General features: G+C 31.0%; 4 protein-coding genes across 5 annotated transcripts; 2 read left to right on the top strand and 2 right to left on the bottom strand.

Moving 5' to 3' along the window:
• The first annotated feature begins 13,489 nt into the window (after window positions 1-13,489).
• LOC120066985 (non-specific lipid transfer protein GPI-anchored 19-like) lies at window positions 13,490-14,745 on the top strand. The gene is made up of 4 exons (XM_039018325.1): window positions 13,490-13,925; window positions 14,213-14,239; window positions 14,349-14,408; window positions 14,487-14,745. Exons 1-4 carry the CDS (start codon window positions 13,598-13,600, stop codon window positions 14,666-14,668), a joined length of 597 nt encoding a protein of 198 aa, XP_038874253.1. The 5' UTR covers window positions 13,490-13,597; the 3' UTR covers window positions 14,669-14,745.
• A 149-nt stretch (window positions 14,746-14,894) lies between these two features.
• On the top strand, window positions 14,895-16,770 carry LOC120066984 (non-specific lipid transfer protein GPI-anchored 25). The gene is made up of 3 exons (XM_039018324.1): window positions 14,895-15,324; window positions 15,522-15,587; window positions 16,543-16,770. The coding sequence occupies exons 1-3, from the start codon at window positions 14,952-14,954 to the stop codon at window positions 16,764-16,766; spliced, it is 663 nt and encodes a 220-aa protein (XP_038874252.1). The 5' UTR covers window positions 14,895-14,951; the 3' UTR covers window positions 16,767-16,770.
• A 142-nt stretch (window positions 16,771-16,912) lies between these two features.
• Window positions 16,913-21,888, bottom strand: LOC120066983 (probable RNA helicase SDE3). Of its 2 annotated transcripts, none has more exons than XM_039018322.1 (5): window positions 21,535-21,888; window positions 20,293-21,085; window positions 20,024-20,185; window positions 17,996-19,459; window positions 16,913-17,421 (listed from the first exon to the last, which is right to left on the bottom strand). In XM_039018322.1, exons 2-5 carry the CDS (start codon window positions 21,070-21,072, stop codon window positions 17,179-17,181), a joined length of 2,649 nt encoding a protein of 882 aa, XP_038874250.1. In that variant the 5' UTR covers window positions 21,073-21,085; window positions 21,535-21,888; the 3' UTR covers window positions 16,913-17,178. The 2 variants fall into 2 exon arrangements, with proteins under 2 accessions (XP_038874250.1, XP_038874251.1); XM_039018323.1 differs by lacking the exon at window positions 21,535-21,888 and adding an exon at window positions 21,234-21,514.
• Window positions 21,889-22,387: 499 nt separating this feature from the next.
• LOC120092676 (proteasome subunit beta type-2-A) lies at window positions 22,388-25,822 on the bottom strand. The gene is made up of 3 exons (XM_039050825.1): window positions 25,473-25,822; window positions 25,262-25,385; window positions 22,388-22,939 (listed from the first exon to the last, which is right to left on the bottom strand). Exons 1-3 carry the CDS (start codon window positions 25,628-25,630, stop codon window positions 22,607-22,609), a joined length of 615 nt encoding a protein of 204 aa, XP_038906753.1. The 5' UTR covers window positions 25,631-25,822; the 3' UTR covers window positions 22,388-22,606.
• Between the last annotated feature and the right edge of the window lie 331 nt (window positions 25,823-26,153).

Here is a 26,153-nt window from a genome sequence, read left to right as displayed (position 1 = left end):
TATTATAGGTTTATTGTAGAGTTTTTAAGTACATAAATTGTTCTAGAAAGGGATAATCAGAATCAGATTGACCAAGTTATCAATTAGAAATACTAAAAAAAAAAAAGCTAGAAATTAGTGAAGATCAACCTTGTAAATCTATAGGAGTAAATAGATCACTGAAAAAAATGGAAAAAAAGACATTATTAGAAAATGAGTTTCAAAATGATAAATAATAAAAGATATGTCATGATAAAATCTTTAGTAAATAATTTATTGAAAATTTATGTTGAAAGACTTGAAATTTTCATCTGACTTTTTCCCTGAAAAAATCAAGGGGAAAAAATAAAATAAAATGAGGACAAGTAATTTAAAATAGAATTTATCCCTAAAAAATCTCTCCCTTTGTGACTAATATATCAAAATCCCCCTGAATCGTATTAGCCTATAATTTATTTATCCTCTAAACTTAAATATGTTAGAGGTCAAATTCTAATTCGAAAAATGCAATTAACCTCTCTCCATGGTAATAACGATAAATTTGTATTTTAAGGAAGAGGGGACTTGCAAAACAAAGAAAAATATTTTGGATATCTAAGCTAGTAAGAGAATTAAAGAATAGAGAAAAAGCCAAAAGTTCAAATTACCTCATATTAAGCTATAACGGTGTATTTATAGTTGTAGTTGACCTTAGAAATCCTTAATTTATACAGTAGTTTATTAGGCTTGAATGTGTGAGGAGTGTGCTCTATTTGGCATTTTACTAGGGTCGACCAAAGCTGAGCACCTCACTTTAATTATACGTTGGGCCTATAATACCCACTTGGGCTAGGGCATGCATGAGGTATGCCTCGTTAGGTATTTGATGTGATCGAGGACAAGCACACTGGCTTAGACCAAGGCCTAAGTCAACCTCTTCTCTTAAGGCCATTTTGATCCTAGGTTGTTATCCTCGACTTGAACCATGCTATCTTCTTGACTTGTTGTCTATGTTCTTGTCAAATGTCGCGTATGTCCTTTGGTCTAAAATCATCCCTAATAAAATCAATGCTAGTTTTGGGACTGTAATAGCATTAGCTACAAAAATTGTAGACAACTTTTGTAATTAATAAATAAATATCATTTAAAAATGTCATATAAAGTTTGAAAAAAATATATTAAAAAAGACACTGGTTTTATATTATAAAACAATTTAGATAATATAGTTTTAGTCAAACTTTAAGGATTACAATTTTGAAAAAAAAAAAAGTTATAGAGTGAAATAAGAAAAATAAAAATTTAAAGACTAGCTAAAATAAATTCTAAAAGATCACCCTTTTTTATCTCACACTCATAAAAAAGACTATGGATAATCGAATAAAAATGTCAACAACATTGTCTAGTGCATGTAGAATCATATTTAAAACTTTAATCTATGAGGAGGTGACCTACAAAAAGCAAAAACAAAGAAATATATTAAACTAAACTTTAATCTTGATGTAACGCCTCTTTTATAAGGGATTGGAATTAATACAGACCACAGACCCTTCATTTCATTATGTCTATCAAATGATATGATTTAAACGTATAGACATGAATTTAAATAAATTAAAAAGAAACATACTCAAGTACTTGAAATTTTCAAAAAAGAGAAGGATAAATGTAACTATGGTAGATAAATAATTATAAAGTAATTTTAAGATTTTTTATTTTATTTTTATACTTATAATGTTGAAAAGGTACTAACGTATACTTTCTTTATCGTTAAATTTATACCATATTAAAAAATATTACACGTAATATTACTAAAGGTTCGTATTTTTTATGAAATATAATATAGTAAAGTCGTTTTGTTACATTCTTCAATCTACTTGCTTTTTCTTTTTTCTTTCTTTCTTCTTTTTTTTTCTTTTAAAAAATTATTCATTGAAATTGTCGACTCACCTTTTTTTTTGTTTTTATTCATTGAAATCATCATATCTTTAAGATAAATTTTTAGAAAAGGAAATTTAAATTGATTGTGGTAATGCTTAATAATAAAGTAACTCATAAGAAAGCTTATATATAGGCCTACTTTTTATATATACAAAAAAAATTTCATGTAAGTTTATTTTGAGGTATATATTTTTCCTCAGTTCACTTTTTCTTCTTAGTACTTATATGTAAAATCTATATATTTACTTTAAAAGATACCCTTTTCTTTTAATTTTCATCTTTTATCTCACATTTCGACCCTTCAGAATATTTGATTCATGTATTTTTCTCAAAAAACAAAAATTGATAAAATTTGATTCGTGCAAATTGCTGGTATATAAAAGTTTATGAATAACGATGATGAACGTAATTTTGAACTAAAGAGAATAATCAACGTTAAATAATAATAATTAAAAAAAGAGTGAGAGAGCTAAGAAAGTAACAATGATCGAAGACAGCATCCTAGGATCAAAATAGGTTTAGGAAAAAAGGTTGACTTGAGTCTTGACCCAAGCCAACATGTTCTGCCTCAACCTAGGCTGAGGGCAAGCCTAACAAAGTACCTAACTAGCGGGGGATGACGCACACATGCTCCAACCCAAAGCATTACCTTAGGACCAAAATAGACCTAGGGAAAGATTCTCGGCTTCGGCCTTGACAAGGTATGCCCTCACATTTCTAGACCTGATGAGCCAAAGGATTATCCTAATGTAGCTCTGAAACTCTATTGGGGTTTTTCTAGGTTATTAATTCCAATAAATACATAATAATATACTTCAAGAGGAAGGGAATGCATTTAAACTCTCAAATCCTAAGGTTTCCACACTATTTTATTCTCTGAATTAAACATCATAGCACGTGTCGTAAATATCACATCGATGTGTAGATTTTTTTTTCTTTTGTAAATCATGCTCGTTCTCCTCTAAACAAGTTCACTGTTACTACCACATAAAAGTGATACTTTTTTCCTTCACCAAATTTTGGCATCAAAAGCAATAAAATCAACTCTTTATTTGTCTTATTAAACCAACTTCCTTGTGTTACAAATAAATATTTAAACTAAAATGATTTATTTTATCTATAGGGCATTGTCCTTGGTATGTTAATTTTCAAAAGTGTATTTGGTATGTTTATACAATTTATATTATTATTATTATTATTATTATTATTTATTTATTTATTTTACAAAGGCACTCTTATTTGTTTTGTTTATAAAATAATGAATTCTTTCTTTCTTTCTTTCTTTTTTTAGGAAATAAAATAACGGATTAATATATTTATTAAACTTAATTCTCATACATCTATATCGTCGACTTTAAGGTTAGATGTTCAGTTCTCCCATCTCATATATTGTAGAAAAAAAGTTCTTACTAAACATATAAATTATATAAATGATTTATGGTTAAAATATCATTTTGGTCCATATAATTTGAGTTTTGTTCAATTTTAGTCATCGTACTTTTGATAAATCTTAAATTTAGTCTCTCAACGTTAATTTTTATCGAAACTAGTTAAATAATAATAATAGTTTTCATATAAAGAAACATATTACGTGCATATTATGTTTTAAAAATTTATAATAAAATACTAATAAATAACAAATTTTCTTTTGAAAAAAAAAATCAAGAATAACAATTAGTAGGGAGTAAATTTAAGATTGATTGAAATTAGAAAGATTAAAACGAACATTTGAAAGTAGAGTGACTAAAACTGAACAAACTTCAAAACACATGGACCAAAATAGTATTTGATTAATTTAGCAAATGTGATAATGGAGATATGAACTTCTAACTTTTTAATCGAGATTATTCGTCTTAAACCAATTGAACTATGTTTAGATTAACTATAAAGATCCTTTTTGCCATCATATTTATTTATTAAATATTTTATTTTGTAATGTAGGCGACTTTTAATAGTTAAATAATATTAAGCTAGTATACCAAATACCATATAGCTAACAAGTTTATTCTTCATAACTTTGTTGATATTATTAATATACTAAGGTATACTTTTTATGTAGTAAAAGCTAAAACTCTAAACCTAAAGCACAAATAAAATATTGTGAATTGTATGCGTTCATAATATCATATATGTTTGTATGTTAGAGTGTGGCTTTTCTACTCCACTTTCTATGATCATTTACAATTCAAGTTAAGCTATTCTAAGAAAATTTCATAAATGTCCGACTTAAATATTGCTCAACTATTAAACATTATAATTTTGATCAAAATGTTAAAAGTTTGAATTTCACTTTTATATATTGTTTGAAAAAAATCTAAAGAATCATCGTAAAACATTTTGAATTATATGACTCGAACAGTTTGAACATTAACTTAATTATTGACCAAGAATATATTTTACTTATAACTGTTCAAATCTAAATGTCAAAATAAACATAATTCAACTATCATAAAACTAGTACCATCAACTTCAAGGTCGAGATTTGATTCTCACTCTCTCTCTATATATATAATGCTCATATCTATCTTTATACAGATACAACAAATGTTATCATACAAGTTATGATAGTATGAATTGGACTAATTAATTGACATTTCATGTTATTATTTTTGTCCTTTGAGATGACATGTTAGGATTTTGTTAATGCTATTAATAATAGATTTTAAATTAAACTATAATGCAAAGTTTAGAAACCTGTATTAGATAAGCACACTATAAAAATATATAGACTAAATGTTAAATTATATAATACCGAATGTAATATGGATTCCATGATTTGAAGTCGATTTCAATTTAAACTCTATAATTTGAGTATAATTTTAATTTTTCTTAAAAATCATAATAATTTTAATATAGTAATATAGTTTACCTTCGGAACATATCTTAATACGTTAAATTTGATGAGTTGTTATTTCATATTTAATTTATTGTGTTAGTGGAATATATTAGTGTTTAGGGTTGAATTAAAAATAGAAAAAAAATTGAGTGTCTTTAGCAGGTAAAAAAAATGGTTTAAAAATGATAGGTACCAAACCATAAAAATTAAAATTTAAATATTTAAAATTATTTACATCAAATTGAAATTAAACCTACAATTTAGTCTAATAAAAAATAGTAGGAGGGGGAGTTAGTGGAAAAGCTTTAATTGTTGAGGGAAAGTGAAAGAGAATCTTTTTAAATTAATAAATATAAAAATAAAGGAATTTATATATAATTTTTTTTTTTGTAATTTTCAATTCATCGCTATAAGTAAGAGGTGGGTCCTTTAAAGTAAGGGGCACAGGGAACGTCCTTTTCATAGGGAACCCCTTAATTTTAACCAAAGCACCAACTGGACCTCGCGGCTGGGACCCACGTTGACCAGCTGGAACTTCATTGCATCCACGTCAGATTATTTTATTATTAGTTTACTTTTTTTTTTTCTAAATTATATATATTTATAAAAATACTACTAAACTTTGTCATTTTATTCAAACATATCTATACTTGTCTAAAAGTTGTAATGTTACTTTGGATCTTTTATAAATATTTCAATATTTCGTTTGGAGTAAAAGCTAGACGGTATAGTAATGACTTAGAATAATATGAAAATTATTTCAAATTTTTTGTGTTAATTCATCACTACATTATTCTAAATCTTACGTTTGTTTCGAAATTCTAGATTTTTTTTAAAAAAGACTTTAGTGGTAGGTAGTTTTGAAATATTTGGAAAAGTGTAGAATATATTGTAATTTTTGAAATAGCATTGATATTTTTCAAGTAAAGTACAAATTTTAGATTTTTATTTAGGGAAAAACACATTTTTAGTTCCTAGATTTTGAGTCCGATTTTTGATTTGGTTAATTTATCTCAAAATGTTATACTTTCACCTCAAAATTTTTTACTTTACTTTCTATTTGATATCTAGGTTTCATAATGTTACATTTTTATCATTGAGTTTCGAGTTTAATTCTCACTTGGTCCCTAGATTTCAATATTTCACAATTTTATCTTAAAATATTTATATGCTCACTTTAGTCTTCATATTATCTTTCAATTAATTGACGTGAGGAATTTTAATTAATTTTAATAGTGATGAAAAATTAGTAAAAATTAATCTAATTATTTTTAATTAATTACTAGAAACTAATATCTAAAACTGAAAGTGAGTATTTAATAAAGAAAAATCAAAGTTAAAAGCGTAAAAATTGAAATATAAAGATTAAATAGAATTTAGGGTCCGTTTAAATTGAGTTAAGAAAAAAGCGTTTTTCATGAAAAAAAATGATTTTTATTTAAACATTTTTTATAAAAATTAATTAAAATATATTTGAAAAATTATTTTGAATGATGGTCAAAAACTCTAATTTATTCTGAAATAATTTATTTTGAAAATTAAAACGTTTGAAAATATATTTCAAGAAGTCAAAATTTAAAAGGAAGTTTTTTTTTTAATGGTAGTTTTTAATTATGATGATGTATGGGCTTTGACAAATGGCAGTTGGGGCGCACAAAAAGGGTTTTTTGATGAGACGACACCATCTCTCGACAAAAACCACTGCAAAAGTCTGTATGTGCTCGATTACCCACAGTTCATAAAGGCCCAAATCCATGGGCCATAATACCTTTCTTCTTTTTCTTCCTTTTCTTTTTGTTTATCACTTGTTTCTCAACAAGAATGATGGTTAAATTTGTAATTTATCTTTTTTATCGCTATCGTCGATTTCGTATATTTACTCATTCGTATCATTGTTATCGTTAATATAGTGAATAAGGATAAATTATAAGAATATGATTGAATCCCAACTTCAAGTGAGTGGAATGAGTTATTATAGTCCACTCCATGTTTAAGACTCTAACTATAATAGTTGATATTTCTAACTATTACAACGTACAATTAACTATAATATTACTATTTCAAACCATTTTTTTATGATAATGTTTACTATTTTATACCCAAACTAAAATAGTCAACACTTCTAAATTAAAATAATCTACGTTTGAGACATAAAACAATCAACTCAGTATCTTCAACGTCCCTAAGTATGTGGATAGATAGCAACAAAACACTATTTTAATTAAATCAAAGTTAGCTCTATAGATTATGTCAGATGAACTATTGGATGACTTTTTATGACTAATTTGTTCCTATGGTTTAAGCTTAATTGTATATTTTGTGAAGGATTAGAAGTTGTCTCTTAGTTTTTCAACCTATATAAATAAATGCTTTGAAACCCTCCACGAGAATCGATCTTTGTTGCTTTTGAACTAATGACTTCCTTAAGAACTATCACAAAACTTCAAGATTTCAATTTTGCAATAAAAGTTTATGAAAACTCCACCCTATATATTAAGTCCAATGTCAACATCATAATGCCAAGTATGGATAATTATAAGATGCATCTATTTTGACATTTTTGGGTCCATGTAACCTAAAATTTTGTGAAGAAGAGATACATTTGAAACTTGCATGTCCTCTCTTTGTAATAAATAAATACCATAGTAGTATTCAAATTATCAATCAACATACATCTATCGGTTATGACATGTGCTATTGACTAAATTCTCGTTTAGTAATTATTTTATTTTTTGTTTTTAGTTTTTGAAAATCAAGTCTATTTCATTTCTATTTTTTCATCATGATTTGCATAGCGTGTTATTCGCTCACAAATTCTTAACTTGTTGTACTTATTTGCTCTCTGATTTATGCATTGGAGTTTGCATAGCGTGCACTAGCAAATTTTCCTATTTTTCAAGTCACTCTTTTTCCTATCAAATAAATTTACCATCGTTGTCACATAAAATTAAATAATACGAATTACGCTCGAAAGACTATTCAATATTTATTTTTATTTCCTAGTCATAATTATATTATATTGAAAATGATAGAGGAAATGAACAAACAAAGACAGCAATTTGATTAATTTATGACAAAGACATCTAGATCAATTTGATCCAACAACAATTTTGAGGACCAATAAATAAATACAATGAAATATGGTGTGGTTTTTGCAATTGACTAGATTAACATTGTGAGATTAATTGCAAATTATTAATTTAGACTTGACCTACAAAATATGGAAACATCAAGCTATCTGCACCAAGATTTATTTGTTATTTTTAGAATTATTTTATATCAAGACCTATCCTATCGCTCTATCCAAAAATATCAATAATTCTCTCTCACACTTTGATTGATTTTTTTTCCTCTTATGCTAAATGTCTTTTCCATTACTCTTTTGCAAATTTGTTTACAATATAATGAGGTTAAAATACAATTTTGTTTGTTCAATTTTAGTCCTTATACTTTTAATAAATTTTAAATTTAGTATTGCAAAGTCAATTTTATTGAAATTGGTTAAACAATAACAATAAGATTAAAATATTATTTTAGTCCTTGTATTTTGAAGTTTGTTCAATTTTAATATTTATACTTTCAATTTTCGAATTTAAGTCATTGTACTTTCAATAAATCTTAAATTTCACCAAATACTAATTTGTTGTTTATTTTTTTTTTAAATTTTTTTATTATCTATTACCATTTTTATTATAAATTTTAAAAATGTATTCACATATTACATTTCTTTAAATGAAAACTTATTATTATTATGATTTAACCAATTTTGATAAAAATACGTTTTTAAGGGACTAAATTTAAGATTTATTGAAAGTATAGAGATTAAAATTGGACAATTGAAAGTATAAGGACTAAAATTGAACAAATTTTAAAATATAAGAACAAAAAATGATAGTTTATCCTAATAATAATTAATTTTCAGACAAAACAAATAGAATATATGAATATGTTTTTCAAATTTATAGTATATATGCTAATAGATAATAATTTTTTTAAAAAAAATTAGCAGTAGGTAAAACAGTTCTTAGCTATGTAATGCCAAAAAACAAGTGGTCTGAGCCATAGACTAGGATGAAACTCTCCACGTATGTCTCTTGTCAAAAAAATCCTCTAATGAGTTTAATTTCAACTTGAGGAATATAGTAAATTATATGCTTTTGTTGTTATTCTAATTTTGTAAATTACATCTTTATATTTCCAAAAATAAATTCAGACATTTTAGTATTTTGAAAAATAATAATTAAAATTTCAATTAATTTTTTTAGTAAACTTATTCTAATACTAGTCGAGAGACATGTACGCAGTTTTAACTTTTTCTTGACATAAATTTATTTATTTAAATTTTGATTTAATTGTTTTTTAATATAAAATTTTGATTCAACTTCTATTGATTTTAATAGTAAATATTTGATATGAAATGAAGTCATTTAAAAATAATGTAAAAACTATATATATATTTTTTGTTTCAAGTTAATTTAAAATGGATATGAGATATTTAATGTTGTCGAATTTTTTTTTTGATAATTTTTTAAGGAAAATAAATTTTTTGAACAAATACTTATAATTGAATTTAAAATTTAAATAGTTGGTAAGAAATTTAAAAATATAAAAAGAGAAAAATATATGAAAATATATGGATGAATAAAATTAAAATATGACGCGAATAAAATTTGTGAAATAAAATTGATATAATAGTAACATAATAACATATCTTAGTTATTATTTAACGGATTAATTCTTTTATAGTTTTTCATAGATAGTGACTTTAAGGGGAGGGAGGGAGAAACAAATAAAAGTTAAATTATTATATGATGAACCTAAAATTAAAAGAACAAAAATATTTTATTATAGGATTTTGCCATGAAATGTGAGTGTAAAACACATACTCACACTAAAAGAGTGTGAGTGCAAGGGTAAAATTGACATTAACGAAAAAGATAGGGCCCCTTAATCTATTTTAATATAGTAGAGATATTCTTACTTTTATTTGTGACAATCTAGTTTTGATAATTATACCATTACCAAAAAAATAAGTTATGTTTGCTTTGTTTACTAATAATATGTACTTTTTTTTCCCAATATGTGTAATAGAGGAATTGAGTTTTTGATTTTAAGATCGATGGTGCACAAATGTCTTTTTTTTTTTTTTTTTTTTCCTTTTAACAAAAACTCGATGGTACAAATGTTATAAGTTAGTGATGCTCATGTTGGTAATTACTAACCGAGTTAAAGTTTCAAAATTTCACTAGTATAATATCAAAACTAAAAAATGATAGTTTATTTTCAAAATATCACTAGTATAATATTAAAATTATTAGTGATAGACCGTGAGATTTCTATCACTGTTTATCACTAATAAATAATAACATTATTTATAAATAAGTTGACACGTTTTCTTTATTTAAAAACTATCAATAACTTTATGGCATATGAATTGGTAAGAATGAAAAAAAGAATGTCTCAAAAAATTGCAAAATTGCATAATCGCTCAAATTATCAAACGAAAATACCTTTTATTTTATTTTCAAGATTTAGAAATTCTTATTCTATGAGTTTTTATTTATAAAAATATTAGTTTGAGTTGAAAGAGAATGATATTTTTATTTAATTTTGAAAGTATTCATAGGTCACATCTTCTCTAAATCAAATTTAAGTTAAAACCCGACTAACTTTTTCCATTTTAGGATTATAGAAAGAAATTAGGTCTTTGAATATTTAAATCTCAGTAGGAGAGAATTCAAACCTTAGTATAAACCAATTTTAATTATTATTAGATTAATTTTAAAAGGTTGGTGTAGTTTGTCGCTAATCTGCATTAGTTTTAAATTTATTATCTATCTATATATATAAATCTATCAATTATGGAACGATTTCTTTTTTTTTTTTTTTAATTTTTTAAAGTTAGATCTATTTCATCCCCATTTATTACAATAATTTGCATTTCAAATATAATGGTTGAATTCTTAGCCAAATTTCAAATTCTAAAAACTATTTTTTTAGTTTTAAAAAATTTCATTCTCTTTTAAACTATTGATAAAAAGTAGATAATAAATAAAGAATTTGGTAGTAAAAATAGTATATAAAGGCTTTGTTTTCAAAAACAAAAACCAAAAATCAATTATATAGTTGTATTGCTAGCGGTGATTACTTTTTTTATAATTATTTTTAAATTGTTACTTTAATAATGTTTAATATTTACTATATTATATTTAAAAATTCCATAATTTCTTTTAGTGGGAAGCTTCATATTAGGCCCAGAGTTGGAAATGGACTTCTATTTGAGGTTGAATGTTAGTAGGCCCAATTCATGAACATTTAAAATACATTGTAGAGACTTGAACTATTGTTAGATGTATAAAATTAAATTTGTCATCCTCCTGTGTACATTAGTCGAACATTATCAATTTTGAAAGAAAAATGACATTGAAAACCGAAAAAAAAAAATGTGCAGAATTTGAATGACAGTTGGTCGGTTTGGTCATTTTTTTTTTAATTTTATTTACAAATGAAAATGAAAAATGAATTGTTAAGTATTATTGTTAGGTTAACATAATTTACAACTTTTTAAAATTTAAATCAATCATTTTTTTGATGAAAAAATTTAAATCAATCATGTAATGGGTTTGGAAATTAGACAACATAACAAAATAATAATAAATCAATATTAAAGTAGTAGGCTTGCATTTGGTAGGTTGGTCGGTTTTCAGTACCTTTATGTACACTGTGACTTCCTTGGACACATGCTCTTATACCATTTTAAATCACTAGTTAACCTAAAAGCTTTAAGTTGATGGACGAAAATAAATTTAATTTTATATCATCTAACAACTATTGCTCAAATTGTTTGTATTTTAAAGATAACTTGGTCTATATAGGGTTTTTTTTTTTATTTTATTTAAATGTGATTGTCCCTTAATAGCCGTTAGATACAAATTTGAAATACTTTTATAATTAATCTCTCATACATCCAACTAGTAAAATTGTTGATCACATTATGATGAGATGCTTCATCCAATAATTTCTTAAAGTTAATATACATCAACTAATATCATGAAACTTCAAAACATAAACTCTAATTTTTAGAGAAAATTATTAAAGGAGCTTGCTACAATGTGGTTGACAGTTTTGAACCATCGAATGTATAATAGAAAAACTATAAAAATACTTCCAATTTATATCAAGTAGTTATTAGAGTGCATGGAGATTTTCAAATCTCTAATTGCACTTCACGCTCCAAATTTTTGATAATTAAATCAATCCGTCTTGGGCGAAAGAGAGGATATCTCGATCGGGGGAGAGAACGGGGAAATACCATATGACCTAATATATGTGACAAGTCGTACTATACGTCAACCCACAATGCATCTTCCTCTCTGGGACTTCGAAAAGGTACTTTTGGAACACCAATAGGCATTAAAGCAAAGAAAACAGATAGAAGTCTAACGATTATTTAAAAAAAAAAAAATCACTACGGTCACAAGTCCATCTTAAATAATTAAGATATATGTAATCATCAATTGAGTGGTCAAAGATTCGAATATCAAAATCCACTAAAAAACAATCACCAAATAAATAAATATATATATTCATGTTTTTAGTTTAATTTTGATACGTAAATGGTGAATTTTGGGGTTTGATTTGAGGAAATTTGGAGTGTAGAAGGGCAGATGAAATGTTGGGCTTTTGTTGGTGAACGAATTTTCCTACTTTGTTTAACGAATCTCTTATGAGAATTTGGTTGGTGGGTTCATTTGGCTTTCATATCCCATTGCAAGTGAATGGTTTGTAAGAAAAATGACATATGGTTGATGTATAAACAGAAAGGGGAAAAAATTAAATAACTGTTAGATTCTTAATGGTATCATTTCTCCTCATTTTTTTTTATAAAGATTTTTGTTCATTCAGAAAAAGAATCAGACAAATAAATACAACAAGCGTCGAATATTTTTCAACTTCTCAAAATTTTGGAAGAGAAGTTAGAAACTTCCGACCCCATTTGGTTATTTATTTATTGTTTTTAAAATCAAGCCTATAAACACTATTTTCATCTATTGATTTCTATGTTTCATGGTCTACGTTTTAAGGATGCTTTCAAAATCAAAACTAAAATTTGAAAAAAAAAAAAAATTTCACAAACTTCTTTTTGTTTTTGGAAATTGACTAAGAACTCAAATGTTTACATATTAAATATGAAAACCGTGAGTAAGGAAGTACGGTAAGACAAATACAATTTTTCAAAAACCAAAAACGAAAAATTAAAGTCCCGTTTGATACCCATTTCATTTTTTGTTTTTGTTTTTTAAAAATTGAGTTTATTTTTTTCCCAATTTCTTACATGATTTACAGTTGGATTCTTAGCTTAAAAACTATATTTTGTAGTTTTCAAATTTTCAGTTGGTTTTTGTAAAGATTAATAAAGAGTAGAATAAAAAGCAAGAAATTGAAAGATGAAAAGAGCTTTTATACACTTAATTTTCAAAAGCTAAAAATAAAAAACAAAAAATAAAATTGTTACCAAATAAGACGTCCGAATTTCCAAAGGACAAAAACACCCCCACAACATTAGGTATAAAACCAAATAATTAACTTAATTGAGAAGTTGAAACTTTGGCCAATCATGAAGCTACAAATTTCCTTCATAAGTCAACAAATCCAAATTCAACTAAAAAAAGAGGCCTATAAAATTTTAAAATCTTTCACATGTTTGTTAAAGTAGTTGAGCTCCCAAAACCAACTCCCTCATTAACCCTCTCCAAAATTTGTCCCTCTCTATCTATAAATCCCTCCACAACATTCTCCTATGTTTCTCAATTCAAATTTCCCACAAAAGCCAAAAACTTCTAAACAAAGAACACAAAAAAGCCCAAAATGAAATTTGTTAGCCCCTTTTTATTACTCTTGGCCTTGCCATTGGTGGCTATTCTTCCGGTGCATGGGCAGATGAATGTGCCATGTAGTGCCTCTATGCTCTCAAGCTTCAGCCCTTGTTTGAACTTTGTCACCAACAGCTCTGCCAATGGCACTTCCCCGACCTCCGATTGTTGTAACGCGATCCGGTTGCTCGCTAGCGGCGGTCGGGACTGTCTCTGCCAAATCGTCACCGGACGAGTTCCCTTTCAAATACCCATCAATAGGACTCTTGCTATTTCACTTCCTCGCGCTTGTAACTTGCCTGGTGTCCCCCTCCAATGCAATGGTACATATGTTTCTAATTACTCCTTAATTGTCGTAGTTATGGATTAAATCACGTTGTTTGTTGATTTGAAACATAATCTTTAAATAATATCATTAGTGTTTCAATGATGATAGAATTAAGATCTTCATATTCCAAGTCATGTCCACATTTTAAACTTTGTTCCTACAAAAAGATACCATAAAAAATAATTGTGAAAGGGAAAAAAAACACAATTTTTAAAAATAAGAAACCAAAAAGGCTTTATTGGATTTGTTATGAAATGACTAAACTGGGTAGCCTTGTTTCAGCCTCTTCTGCTCCTGTTCCCGCACCAGGTACCATTTTCTAATCAAACTTCATCTTCTTCCTCATGTTCTTATCATTGAAATTTCCAGTTTTTCCCTGTTAATGCTTATTTAATAGTTCGTATTCTGAAATGGACAGGCCCAATTCCTCTTGGACCAAGCCTTCCTCCAGAATCTTCACCATCGGGCAGTCCTCAAGGTAATCAACATTCTCAATTCATCCAATGACCAATCACTCTGTTTTCTGTTCTCTTCTCTAAAACTTGGCTTTTTGCAGCGCCGGAGCCCACCACGCCGGCCCTTACTCCATCTTTTCCGGTAGATCCTGAAGCCGGAGCTCCGTCGGAGACTGGCGGAAGTCGCCCAGTTCTGACCCCATCCTCCGCCGTCCCTTCAAACAGTTTTCCACATCCTTTTCTGCTTCTGGGATTTGCATTTGTAATCATGAAATTCTACTGATTTTTGCGATATTATTGTTTGTTGTTGTCAATTTTTTGTTTGAAAATTGAATGGAATTGATCGGAGTATTATGATTCTGTTCGTTCTCTGTTTCATTTGCCAAAACGGTTAAAGGGTATTTTGGGGAATTCACTCATTCTTCCCGCTATTTTCAACTTCGAATAATCGTTTAAGGACTTGTGAAATTGTATTGCAAATTGTTAAAGAACTAAAAGCCCTGAAGAAGAAATAATCTCTGATTTCTCGATCTCTGTAATTTCCTTTGCAATTCCGATCATCAACAATGGCGGCGATAATTAGCATCGTCACAATGTTAATGGCATTTCTCACAACGTCGATGGCGGTGGTTGCGATGTCGCCGCCGCCGACGGGATGCGCCACCAGAGAGCTGCTCTTGCTCTCGCCATGTCTGCCTTTCATCTCTGCTCCGCCGAACAATCTATCCGATACGGTTCCCTCGGCGTGCTGTGAGGCATTCTCCTCCGCTTATAGTTCCGGCGGCGGGATTTGCCTCTGTTATTTTCTTCGTGAGCCTCAGATTTTGGGCTTCCCGTTGAATCGCACGAAGCTGATTGCTCTGTCTTCGTTTTGTCCTCTCAATGGTGAAAGTGGAATGTATTTGGAGAAGAGTAGTTCTCTGGACTCGATCTGTGCTGGTATGAGTTCGAAATCGTTCTTCTTCCTCTCGTTTTCTCGTTCTTTATTGATGACTGGAATTTCTTGATTCTTGATCTTCTTCGGTTTTGATTTTCGAATCGTTGATTCTAGCAATTCTTGTTTCTAGTGGTTTCGTTCGATCAAAGACTGCTTAATTTGAAAATTGATTACAGCAAATTCTTTTTTGTTTAATCAGCTTCACGAACTTTGCCTCCTCTTCACAGCTCGAGGATTCCAAGAATCCAAGAGCCGGATAGTCCTGGTAATTCTCTTCTGATTTCTTCTTGTTTAATGTATTTCATCAATCTGGATTAGCTGAGCAAATACCCTTCAGCAAAAGATACAACAAATTGTAATTTATTTATCTTTATAATCACAAACTAAGAAATGAAGAAAGTATACTTCAGTTTCGGTGACAGTATTCACTATTGAGTCCAACACGAGTGAAACGCTTTTCTAAAGTACAGTAATAGTTGCAATTACACTCACAAACTTTCAATCATTAAAATTGAGTCGCAAACTTATAAAAGTATTAAAATCGGATCCTCAAACATAAAATTGTTGTACAAATTGTACACTCAAACTTACAACTATTGCAAGTTTGAGGTTCAACTTTGGTGTAAATGGCTCAATTTTCACAATTGAAAATTCAATGGTGTAATTATAACTACATCATATTTCATGGGTGGTTTTTACAATTTACCTATTTATATTAACATAATAAATAATATATTATACAATAATTGTATAAAGGAAATATAGATCCGACCGCGTTCATTTAACATGTTTCAAATACTTATTAAAGGAAGGAATATTAATTTTAGAGAGCGAAATACATATAACTTTTTTTTTTTCAAGTATATAAATGCTAACCTGGTTAGCTGAGTCTCTTTTAATATAAAAATGATATAATTTTTTACAAACATGTCCTTTTTGTGTTGGTGTCACAGATATTTAAAGAATAATGTGTTAGATCATATCCTTATCCTCGTGTGTCTGTTGGTTCTTTATTTATTACAAATCTTAAGATAAAGTATTGGCTATAGGCCTATAGCTACTAAGTGTTTGGATCAAAGAAAGATTTTGCTTTTCAATCAACAAATAAGATCAAGTTAAACCTCGTCATCTTTGTGGCTTTAATTAGTAGCAATTTGTGGTCGATTGCTTACAACATTATAATGAATATTACCCTCAAATGTTTGCTTACAACCGTGTAGCTGACGAGAATATACCAGCTCCTGATATGGGCTTACCACCATCCGCAACCGTATCGCCGTCAGCACCTGCAGATGAACCGCCGCCATCTCTGTCATCTGCTACAACCAAACGTTTTTCATTGGCAAAAGATTGTATTGGTTTGTTCTTTTCAGGTTCACTCTTCCTTATCCACATTTCGTCCATTTTAGAGCAGCTTTTTGATGCACTTTGTATCGCTGTGTAACCATGGTGTAGAGATCTGGGTCGCAGAGTTTACTGTCACTGTGATAGCAAAAATGCCAAACTTTTCGTAATGGGATGTTTTCTTTTTTCTACTCGATCGACGGGAATTTATGTTTATAGAATGTATAAACATGCAACAGCAAAACAAATTATAAATCCTTTCATTCTTTACTTCATCGATCCCAAACAGGAAAATTTAGAGTTCCGCATTGTTGAGAAATGATCATTTATAATGAGACTATATAGGGATATTAACTTTCCAACGCCTCAACTTTAGCGTGAAGGTAAAGTTCTTAAACTAACACGGTTAGAGTATATAAACAAAATTTCCAAGACACCTACAAAGATGTAAAGAAGATAACGGTAACCAAGAATTTTCTTTCTCCACTTTGTTTCTGGACTGGTACCAAAAGTTACTTCCACCCATCAGACCATTCAGCTTCATCAACAACTGGTTCAGAAAATTCCGTCTTTGGTGCCAGTGCCGGCTCCAGCGGCTCTTGATTCTGGCCTGCTTCTTCAAATCCTGAACTTTGTCCCTCTTCATTATTGCAGGGTTGTTCCTCATATGTGGGATCCTGCCTTTCGGGGAGGGGGCAACCTTGATATGAATCTTTGTCAACACACTGCCATAACAGCTTGTTCCAATAGACATCCTGCCAAAACAACGCTGTAAGTCATTCTTTTCAGGTATCTTCTTAGTTATTAGAGACACCCAAAGACACTTCACAATGCTGTACCTTGCTCTCCCTTTCCAAATATTCCCCTACAGGAAATCTCAAGACTACTGGGCCAGCATATTTATAAGAGAGAATAACACCGAGAGTTTCATGTATTCAAATTATCTTTAGAATTCAAGGACACAGTTGTACAACTAATAGAACAAATCCTGTTCGAGTAAGGGCATTGCATTCAAGTTATCTACTTGAATGAAATTTATTAGTTTTGATGCACAATAATACAATGAAGAAAGAACCAGGCGGGGAGCAAAATTAAGGGTCCATCAGGTGAAAAAATAAGAGGATACTATTGAACTTCAGGGGAATGTGGCTATCGATGAATACATTTAAGAGTACACCATCGTTAGATCCAGTAAAATATTAGACAGGACTCTGCAATTTAAAGATGTTCATAACGTTTAGGTCACTAAAAGAGATGTTTCGGTAACGAACATATAACGACAGTTAATGCCACGTTGAATCAGAACAACATTTATTTAACATAAATCACCTGATTGATTATATGGGGATTGCCAATTATGACCAGAAGAGATATAGCCCGGGTAACAGCCACATTAAACCTTCTTGGATTACTCAAAAACCCTAAACAGTATGTTCTGTCAAACTCATTATGTTTGATCGTTGATCGAACAGTAGAAACAATAATCACTTGCCTCTCTTGTCCTTGAAATTGTTCTACACTACCAACCTTTATATCAATCATATCCAGGCTATCAAGGGCTTTCCTTATTTTGAGCACTTGTTGTCGATAGGGTGTTATGACCCCGATATTTTCCTCGCTCAGATTTCCACCATCAGTCAGTTTCCTTATAATCTCAACCACCTTGCTAACCTCAATTCGGTTAAACCATGACGGGTTGTTGCCTTCCCGCTCATCACAACCTTGGATACCAAAGAAAAGAACAGGAAACTCTTTATTAGGAAGTACTTGACGAATATCTGCTATATCCGTGAGGAGACTTTTCTCATCTTTACATGCAATTAGTTCACCCCCATAGAACAATGTAGAAGGAAGATGCAAGATATCTGGATGACATCTATAGTTTCTTAACAACTTTATTACATAGTTTTCATCCCCAGTGCTGTAATACTCACATTCAAAAAGCCTTTCCAAATATGATTTACCCAATCCATAAATTTCTGCTTCTTTGGAGTAAATCACGGGACCTAATTGCATGGGATCACCAGCAAGAACGACAACTGTTTTCCTTAGACAGAGGTTGGATATAGGAATTATGGATTCTGGTTCTGAAGCTTGGCCAGCCTCATCCAAGAAAATGTGAGAGAAGTGACCCCGCTTGATATCCTCAGCATAAAGAAGGGAAGTACTCATATAAGTTGAAACAACAATCCTATAGCGCACTAGAGCATTGCGGGGAGGACACCTGAAAATGTGTTCATCAAAGAAGCAGTAGCGAAGGTGGTCAGCCTTGATTTCCTCGTATTGCCGCGTGCTTGCATTTAGCCTGAAAACATCATTTTCACGAATTTCAACACCCTCCTGACTGAGGAGCTTCTCCAGTATGTGGTCTGCAGCACTATTTGAAGCAGCACAAACGAGTATCCGAGCATTCTTTCGTGTCGTATAGAGTTGTAGGATCGCTTCCACCAAGGTTTGAGTCTTACCGGTACCAGGAGGTCCATGAACTAAATAAGGTGGCGCTCCTCTGCAACCGAGGATCATCTGAACACAACGCATCTGTTCCTCATTGATGTTCTGAGTTATAGGCACCAGCGGAGTAGTCTTGATATATCTTCTTTCTGAAAAATCGTATGGGAACAGAAACTCCTTTGCCAAACTTTCTGCAGCATCAACAGCCTGATAGAACCTTCTCATGTTAATTCTGTTATAGGTAAACTGGACATTATACAAATTGTCATCTCTGTGGTTAATGTGAAATTCAGGAGCAAATTTTAGGAAAACTTCATCAGCTTCAACGTGATGAATATACCCCTGCACGATACTGGAATTGGTTATGGAACATGGACAAGGGCATTCTGAATATTAAACCACAAATTTGCACATCACAACATCAGTTCCAGAAAAGATGAAGCGGACAAAGGTAAAAGATTAAATTACCATTAGCTATTCTTAGGTGATCAAGGAAAGTATGCACATTACTTGTTCACGTGATAAGACTACAACCAAAAAGTGACTTCGGTGTCAAAGAAATCGAATGCCTAAAGAATTTTATACAAGAGTACGGCACATGGTTTTAGTGTATAGGTATTCATGCTTTGACAAGAGAGAAAATAACATATCATTAAAAATCATTCACAGTTAATGCCAGAGATTCTATTATTCCAGAATCCAGACATACTTCTGACAGATAGAGCAGTGTATATAGAGAACATGTTGCACAATCTACATACATACTCGAGTTTGGCTAAGAACCCTACCAACCTGCTTGTGTCTTTTCATATATGAACAGCTTCTCAAGAGCAGGAATATTTTCTAAAAGTAATGGCATATGAATGGGATAAGAAGACAACTATCAATGTTTATGTGGACCTAGACCTGATAAGCAGAAACTGAGTCAAAAGGCGTCTTGGCAAGGATATAATCTCCATGGACAAGTGAAGGCCTTCTCTCAGCGAGCCCAGGAACCTCGAGGGACAAAAAGTTATGTCCCTTTCTTCTCATAGAAACGTGCTCCATATCATAAGCTCTCATGTCTTCCTGTAGGCAATAACTAACCAAGTTTCACATAATCTCAAAAAGAAAAGAGTAAATACATTCACATCTTTTTTTTTTCATTCATAAAATATATATGTATGTATATTTACCTCTAGTTGTATTTCTTCCATGTTCAACAATGTCATGAAATAGGAAATGTAGGTATCTCTTTTAAGTCCTTCTCGAACAGCACTAGGAATCTCCTTTCTGCTAAGTTCATCTCTAATTCTACTAGGGATTTCATATTGGAGAAGGAAATTTTTGAATCCCTTACCTCGTGTTCTAACAGGACGTGAGCCAGGAATATACGAATCTACTGCCTCATGCCTCTTTCTCCTATCTCTTGAATATGGCTTCCTAGAAGCCAACGACTGTGAAATCTTATCATCTGCTAAAAGAAAAGACACTCGTTCTATTCTTTCATTGCCAAGATCAAAATGCACAATGGTCGTGTGCAAGCCAATTTCCTTTGGCTTGCAAGACAGCCATACAGTAAGAGTCTCATCCGGATGGATCATTCTATCCTCCAATGAAAAAGACTCCAAGAAAGCTTGTACACTTTCTATGTCAGCATTTGGACCTGGGGGCTCCATTAGAGAAAGTGTAAACGAGTTTTCGGGATTGGATGCATAAATATTAACGGACCATAGATCCACAGATTCATCGGTGGTGTTCTTGATGGTAATCATATCAGCCACTGTTTCTCCGACGAAAACTGATTGAGGTTTGCCATTCACAAAAGCAAAAGGCACTGAAACAATAATTGGACCTTCCTCAATAGGATTATAACTGCAAACAGATTTATCATCTTCGTAGTCAATATAGGAAATCTCTCCTTTGTCTCTGATGATAGAAAAATCGTCTCCCCAATTATCACCAACCGTACCCATCGTCAAGAGGAAACTGACAGAAGAAAAGGGAAAATCACAACAACTAAGAACCACAATCATCATCTCTCAATTCCACAAAATAAAAAGCAGAAAAACCAAAGGAAACAAACTGAACTCTGTGTTCAAATACTCCATAACAGAAATAAGATTAAAAAACCCACCTGATTGTCAAAATCAAATAACCAAACAAGAATTATCCGCCAGATTATTGGATTAAGATATCAAAACTCCCAATATAGAAGAGATTAAACTGTTCCTAACCCCAACTTTAATCGGAGCCCAAGGCGATTACAAAAACCATGGAGGCTCCAAAATAAGCAAAGCCCAGAAATAATGTAGTAGACATATAGATCCAGAAAACTGTATGAAACGTTGGAGACGCCAAAATGGAGCAAGTAAGAAAGCCCAGAAATAAGGTGATTACGAAGCCACTTAAGCCTGAAAGACAGAAAGAAAACTTACTTTTGATCGAAGCTCAAAAACTAGGGGTCTATGAAGGAGTGATGGCTTCAGCCTTCAGTCCACTGCAGACTGCAGTGAAAAACTAGAAATTGTTGGAATTGTTGCGATCCCTTTGGCCTTCATTAAGAGTATTGATCGTCGCTCATAGTCGTAACAATAATTAGATAGATATGCTTTCCGTGCCACCGCTAATTACGAACCTTATAAACTATATATTGGCGAACTGCCAGTGAAAAATAGCAAAGTTTCGACATTTTATGTAATTATACGATGTTTACATGAACTAAATTCTTCAAAGAATTCCTTTTTTTTTCTTTTTCTTTTTTCCTCGGACAAAATGGGCAGGCAAAGAATTCACCAACAATGTTTTTTTTCTTCTCTCTCTCTCTCTCTCTTTTTTTGAAAGACTTTTCATTTTTAGTTTTATTACTCTTTTTTTTTTTCCTTTTTTGCCTTCGATTCACCAAGAATGTACGTGGATGGTATTCAAAAAAGATTCTACGTTGAAGATAATATTAATAACATAATCTATATCTTAATATTAATAACATAAAATAATAAAAAATGATAAATTTGTCCAAAAATAATATTAAAAATCTTTCTTGAAAAAATTCAAATTTAAAGATATTTTTTAATGTAAAAATCCCCTTTTTTTTCGTTTATGATCAAGAAATTTTAAAAAGTAAATAAATAAGTAGAGAGTAGAGACCCACTTCCAGGTATTCCCAATTTTACCTAATAGAAAAAACAAAGTTGCATTTGATGTCTAAAATTTAGATAAAGCTTTACTTTCTTCCAAAAAAAATAAATAATAAAATAAAAGATATCAGTTATGCTTGAAGAAACCACAAGGTACCCAAAAGATAGAAACCTTGTAGGTCCATAATAGAAGATGAATCATAACCTCAAATTTTCAAATCTATTTTTCCTAAATCTGATTCAAATGGCAGCATAAGCACACTTCCAATTAAGACTAATGAACCAGGTCTTGGCAGGACATAACATTTGTATACAAAACAGAGGGGGAAAAATGTCAAAATAAAAACCAAGTTCTCCAACAATGTCAAACTCCTCAAACTGGAAGAGCTCCAGTATCTTTAATGGATTGACGCCATGCAACCTCTCTTGCCCCATCCTTGTCTACAATCTTGATCACAAAGTTTGGTGGAGCCACTACCAGCCTTGAACGTATCTCGACGATGCATTTATCGACCAAGTCGATTGCTTCCTCAACTGACATGCCGCTATGGTAATGCCTATCCATCATAGAGAGTGAAAAGTAGGATCCATAACCAAAAGCACCTTTCTCAACCTTGTGAAGCGTCGCAATGTAATCGATGTAGTAAAGCGATGGGCCAGTCTCCTTATCATAGCCAGCCAGGAGGATATTTACAGAGTATGGATTCTGAAAATAGACACGTAGTCCAGTAAGACCTAAGAGTAGTAGTTACATAACGATTTCAGGCGAATTTTGTATTATACAACTACAAAATAAGCTCTTGAAAATTTTACTAGCTTCAGAGGTTCAATTTAAAAGCCCCCATGAGGCCATGAACTAAATGCTTTGTGCTAGAACAGAACTTGATAGATAAATTAAGATATGAAAGGAAGATAAATCCCTAGATATTGAAACACAAGGGAGATGGAATAGTCATATGCTAGCTATGAACCCTAGAACAGAAAAGTTATGGTGATACCATGTCTGTAATACATTCTTATAAGTTGACCAACAAAATGAATAAATAAAAGTTAAAATATCATTTTGGTGCCTATAATTGAAAATTTTCAATTTTAATCCTCATACTTTCAATTATCCAACTTTAGAATTTCGACTCTCAAAGTTATTTTTAACCAAAATTAGTTAAATAATAATAATAATAATTTTCATGCAAAAAAAAATATTATATGTGAATATGTTTTCAAAATTCAAAGTAAAAATGGCAATAGATAACAATTTATTTTTAAAAAAACCAACCATAACTAGTAGTGAGGACTAAATTTAAGATTTATTAAAAGTATGGGACTAAAATCGGACAATTGAAAGTATAGAAACTAAACTTGAACAAACTTCAAAGTATAGGGGCCAACATAGATAAACATGATTCAGCCTTTTGTTTTTCCATGTTTGAGAGCATTCCTCAAGACTAGAAATAGAGCTGCATCAAAAGCTAATGAATTTTATAGATGAAAATTAAGAATTCGTCTAGTAACCATTTTGTCTTTTGTTTTTTGTTCTTGAATTTTAAAAATTAAGCCTATTTCATCTCAAGTTCTTCCGATGATTTGCATCTTTCTTAAGTAAAAGAGTTGAATTATTTGACAACTTTCAAAAACAAAAGTATGCTATTTTTTTTTTTAGTTGTCCAAATTTGACTTGGTTTTTGAAAATACCGGTAAAAAGTAGATAACAAAGCAAGAAATTTAGAAATGGAATGAGTGTTTATAGACTAAATTTTCAAAAACAAAAAACAAAAAACCAAATAGTTACCAACCAGGTCTAAATTATTCAAAATGATCATGTTAGCAATGCATACGACCAAAATTTGGTCCTATATACACAAGCCCAAAAAAATCTATTTTTATATTAGGTTCAACCATCTCAACGTATCATCATCAAGTACCAATGCCAGTACTGCCCAACCCCGTACCTGCTCTTGACAATTCCACCAAAAATTTTACCAATTAGACCACCTAATCTATCTAACTATTGGGAAAAACAAATACATCTTAATGAAAATGCAGAAACACCAAATTGCCAAGTTCACGAGATATACTTCAAATCTTGCAATTCATTACACTCTCACAGTCACAATGCAAATACTGAGAAATGAACAAAACTACCCAGTAGCAGCATATATACTTTGTTACCTTTCTAAACATCTTATTGGGGAAAAAGATGATAATGCTAAACAAGAAGTTCGCACATTAGTTGTGTAACTGAACTCTCGTAAGAAAATAGACATAAACTTCCATGAAAGACAGGATAGCTACAAGCCTACTGCCTACAACCTATAAATATCACAAGATGAAAGTTGTGTTGGCATCCTCATAGAAACAGCCACAACGAATCATTTAAAATTCTCCAACTTAACACTACTCCGATTTTCTAATATTAGAACATAAAAGGCATATAACCATCCTCGATTGGCCTAATGGTAAATAGGGAACATGACCTTAATAAAGGGCTAAGAGGTCATGGGACCAATCTTATGATAAAAGCCACCTACCTAAGATTCGATATCATAGGACTTCCCTTGACACTCAAATGTTATAGGGTCAAGTCTGGGAGATTAGTCAAAGTACGTGCAAGTTGGCTTGGACACTCACGAACACCAAAAACAAAAAAGCATAAAAGGTTTATAGAGTAACAGCAGAAGAAAGAAAGTGCTAGCACTTGCTTCCTACCAAGAATAAGAACCAACTCTTAGGCTGTATGCAATTTAAAATTTACAATATACTTTGATCACTAAACCACCCCCGTAAAAACTAAGCCTACTAAGCATAAAAACGATCTTGATGTACCAAAACATTGAATTTGAATTCAAGTTAATTATGAATTTCAAACTCTGCCCCACCCAAGAGACAATAAGACCAGGATATAGTATGGTGAGATCAGGGCAACTGTCCCATGTAACCCAGAGTGAATCAAAAGCAGGAAAATGTTCAAATGGACTTCCAATTACCCACAAGAAACATAATCATAAAAAACAACAAACTAATTATGTACCTTTCTCAATGCAGTGGCAAGCTCCCCCCGAGTAAAATTAGCAGCAGCAGCAGTTGTCAATGGGATCCCATTTCGGAACTGATACAACGCCACATTCTTCTGAATGTACTCGGTGAACTGAACCCTAGAAGGACACGAGCAAAACGAAGCAATCAAAACCCTCAGATTTCTGAGAAAACGAAATCATCTGTAAAAGCTTGTGTAAATGAACCTGTCACCAGGCTCGCCGCTAGCAGCGACGAGCTTGTGAGAGTCGAGGACCATAATCTTGTCCTCGTCGGATTTATGGACCAAAATGCTGTGAACCGCCGAAGAATCAGCGGCAACAATGGCGAAACCGTTACCCACTAAGCCGAAAACACATTCCATAATCTCGTTGTTTAGATTCAATACTCTTCGATCCTTTGCCTCCGAACAAGTCCTCACTTTTCTCTATATAGGATGGGTTTTTCCGATCGTATGCTCTAAGAAAGTGCCACCGGCAGCGACTTGAGCAACACGTCGGCTCGTAAATTCTGCAAAAACAGTGGCAGCGATTTTGTGAAAGGAAAATGAATTGGAAAATAGAGAAATTGCGTTTGTCTAAGAGGAATGGAGTCGTTGCATTCGTTAATGGATTGGGCCTCTAAGCCCAACCCACGTTTAGAGTATGGGTAGAAATGGCCAACCCAAAACCAATTAACTTGCCCTCTTTCTTTTTCTATTTTCTTTCTTCTTTTTTTTTTTTTAACTTTTTGAAAAGTAAAATTCTTTTTTACCATTGAGTTAATAGAAAGATGCCCATGAAATTTCTCTCTCCTTTTTCAAAAAGGCGCGTGATTAGATCAACCTAATCTCATGTTTCCCACTTAAAGATAAAATAATTTTTTTTAAAATAAATTGTCACATGGTA

Source organism: Benincasa hispida, chromosome 12, assembly GCF_009727055.1.
Source record: "Benincasa hispida cultivar B227 chromosome 12, ASM972705v1, whole genome shotgun sequence".
NCBI lineage: Eukaryota > Viridiplantae > Streptophyta > Magnoliopsida > Cucurbitales > Cucurbitaceae > Benincasa > Benincasa hispida.
Note: the sequence above shows the minus strand (reverse complement) of the source record. Positions and strands in the feature narration are given on the sequence as shown.

What these genes read in the sequence shown, in the direction of transcription:
- LOC120066984 (XM_039018324.1), top strand. Translation starts at nt 14,952, where the DNA reads ATGGCGGCGATAATTAGCATCGTCACAATGTTAATGGCATTTCTCACA. An exon ending in TCTGGACTCGATCTGTGCTG is followed by an intron (nt 15,325 to 15,521) that starts GTATGAGTTCGA and finishes TTGTTTAATCAG; the next exon opens with CTTCACGAACTTTGCCTCCT. An exon ending in CCAAGAGCCGGATAGTCCTG is followed by an intron (nt 15,588 to 16,542) that starts GTAATTCTCTTC and finishes ACAACCGTGTAG; the next exon opens with CTGACGAGAATATACCAGCT.
- LOC120066985 (XM_039018325.1), top strand. Translation starts at nt 13,598, where the DNA reads ATGAAATTTGTTAGCCCCTTTTTATTACTCTTGGCCTTGCCATTGGTG. An exon ending in TGCTCCTGTTCCCGCACCAG is followed by an intron (nt 14,240 to 14,348) that starts GTACCATTTTCT and finishes TGAAATGGACAG; the next exon opens with GCCCAATTCCTCTTGGACCA. An exon ending in ACCATCGGGCAGTCCTCAAG is followed by an intron (nt 14,409 to 14,486) that starts GTAATCAACATT and finishes GGCTTTTTGCAG; the next exon opens with CGCCGGAGCCCACCACGCCG.
- LOC120066983 (XM_039018322.1), bottom strand. Translation starts at nt 21,072, where the DNA reads ATGGGTACGGTTGGTGATAATTGGGGAGACGATTTTTCTATCATCAGA. An exon ending in ACTCAGTTTCTGCTTATCAG is followed by an intron (nt 19,460 to 20,023) that starts GTCTAGGTCCAC and finishes AGTATCGTGCAG; the next exon opens with GGGTATATTCATCACGTTGA. An exon ending in ATCCCCATATAATCAATCAG is followed by an intron (nt 17,422 to 17,995) that starts GTGATTTATGTT and finishes TTGTTTTGGCAG; the next exon opens with GATGTCTATTGGAACAAGCT.
- LOC120092676 (XM_039050825.1), bottom strand. Translation starts at nt 25,630, where the DNA reads ATGGAATGTGTTTTCGGCTTAGTGGGTAACGGTTTCGCCATTGTTGCC. An exon ending in AGCGGCGAGCCTGGTGACAG is followed by an intron (nt 25,386 to 25,472) that starts GTTCATTTACAC and finishes GTGTCCTTCTAG; the next exon opens with GGTTCAGTTCACCGAGTACA. An exon ending in TTGCCACTGCATTGAGAAAG is followed by an intron (nt 22,940 to 25,261) that starts GTACATAATTAG and finishes GTCTATTTTCAG; the next exon opens with AATCCATACTCTGTAAATAT.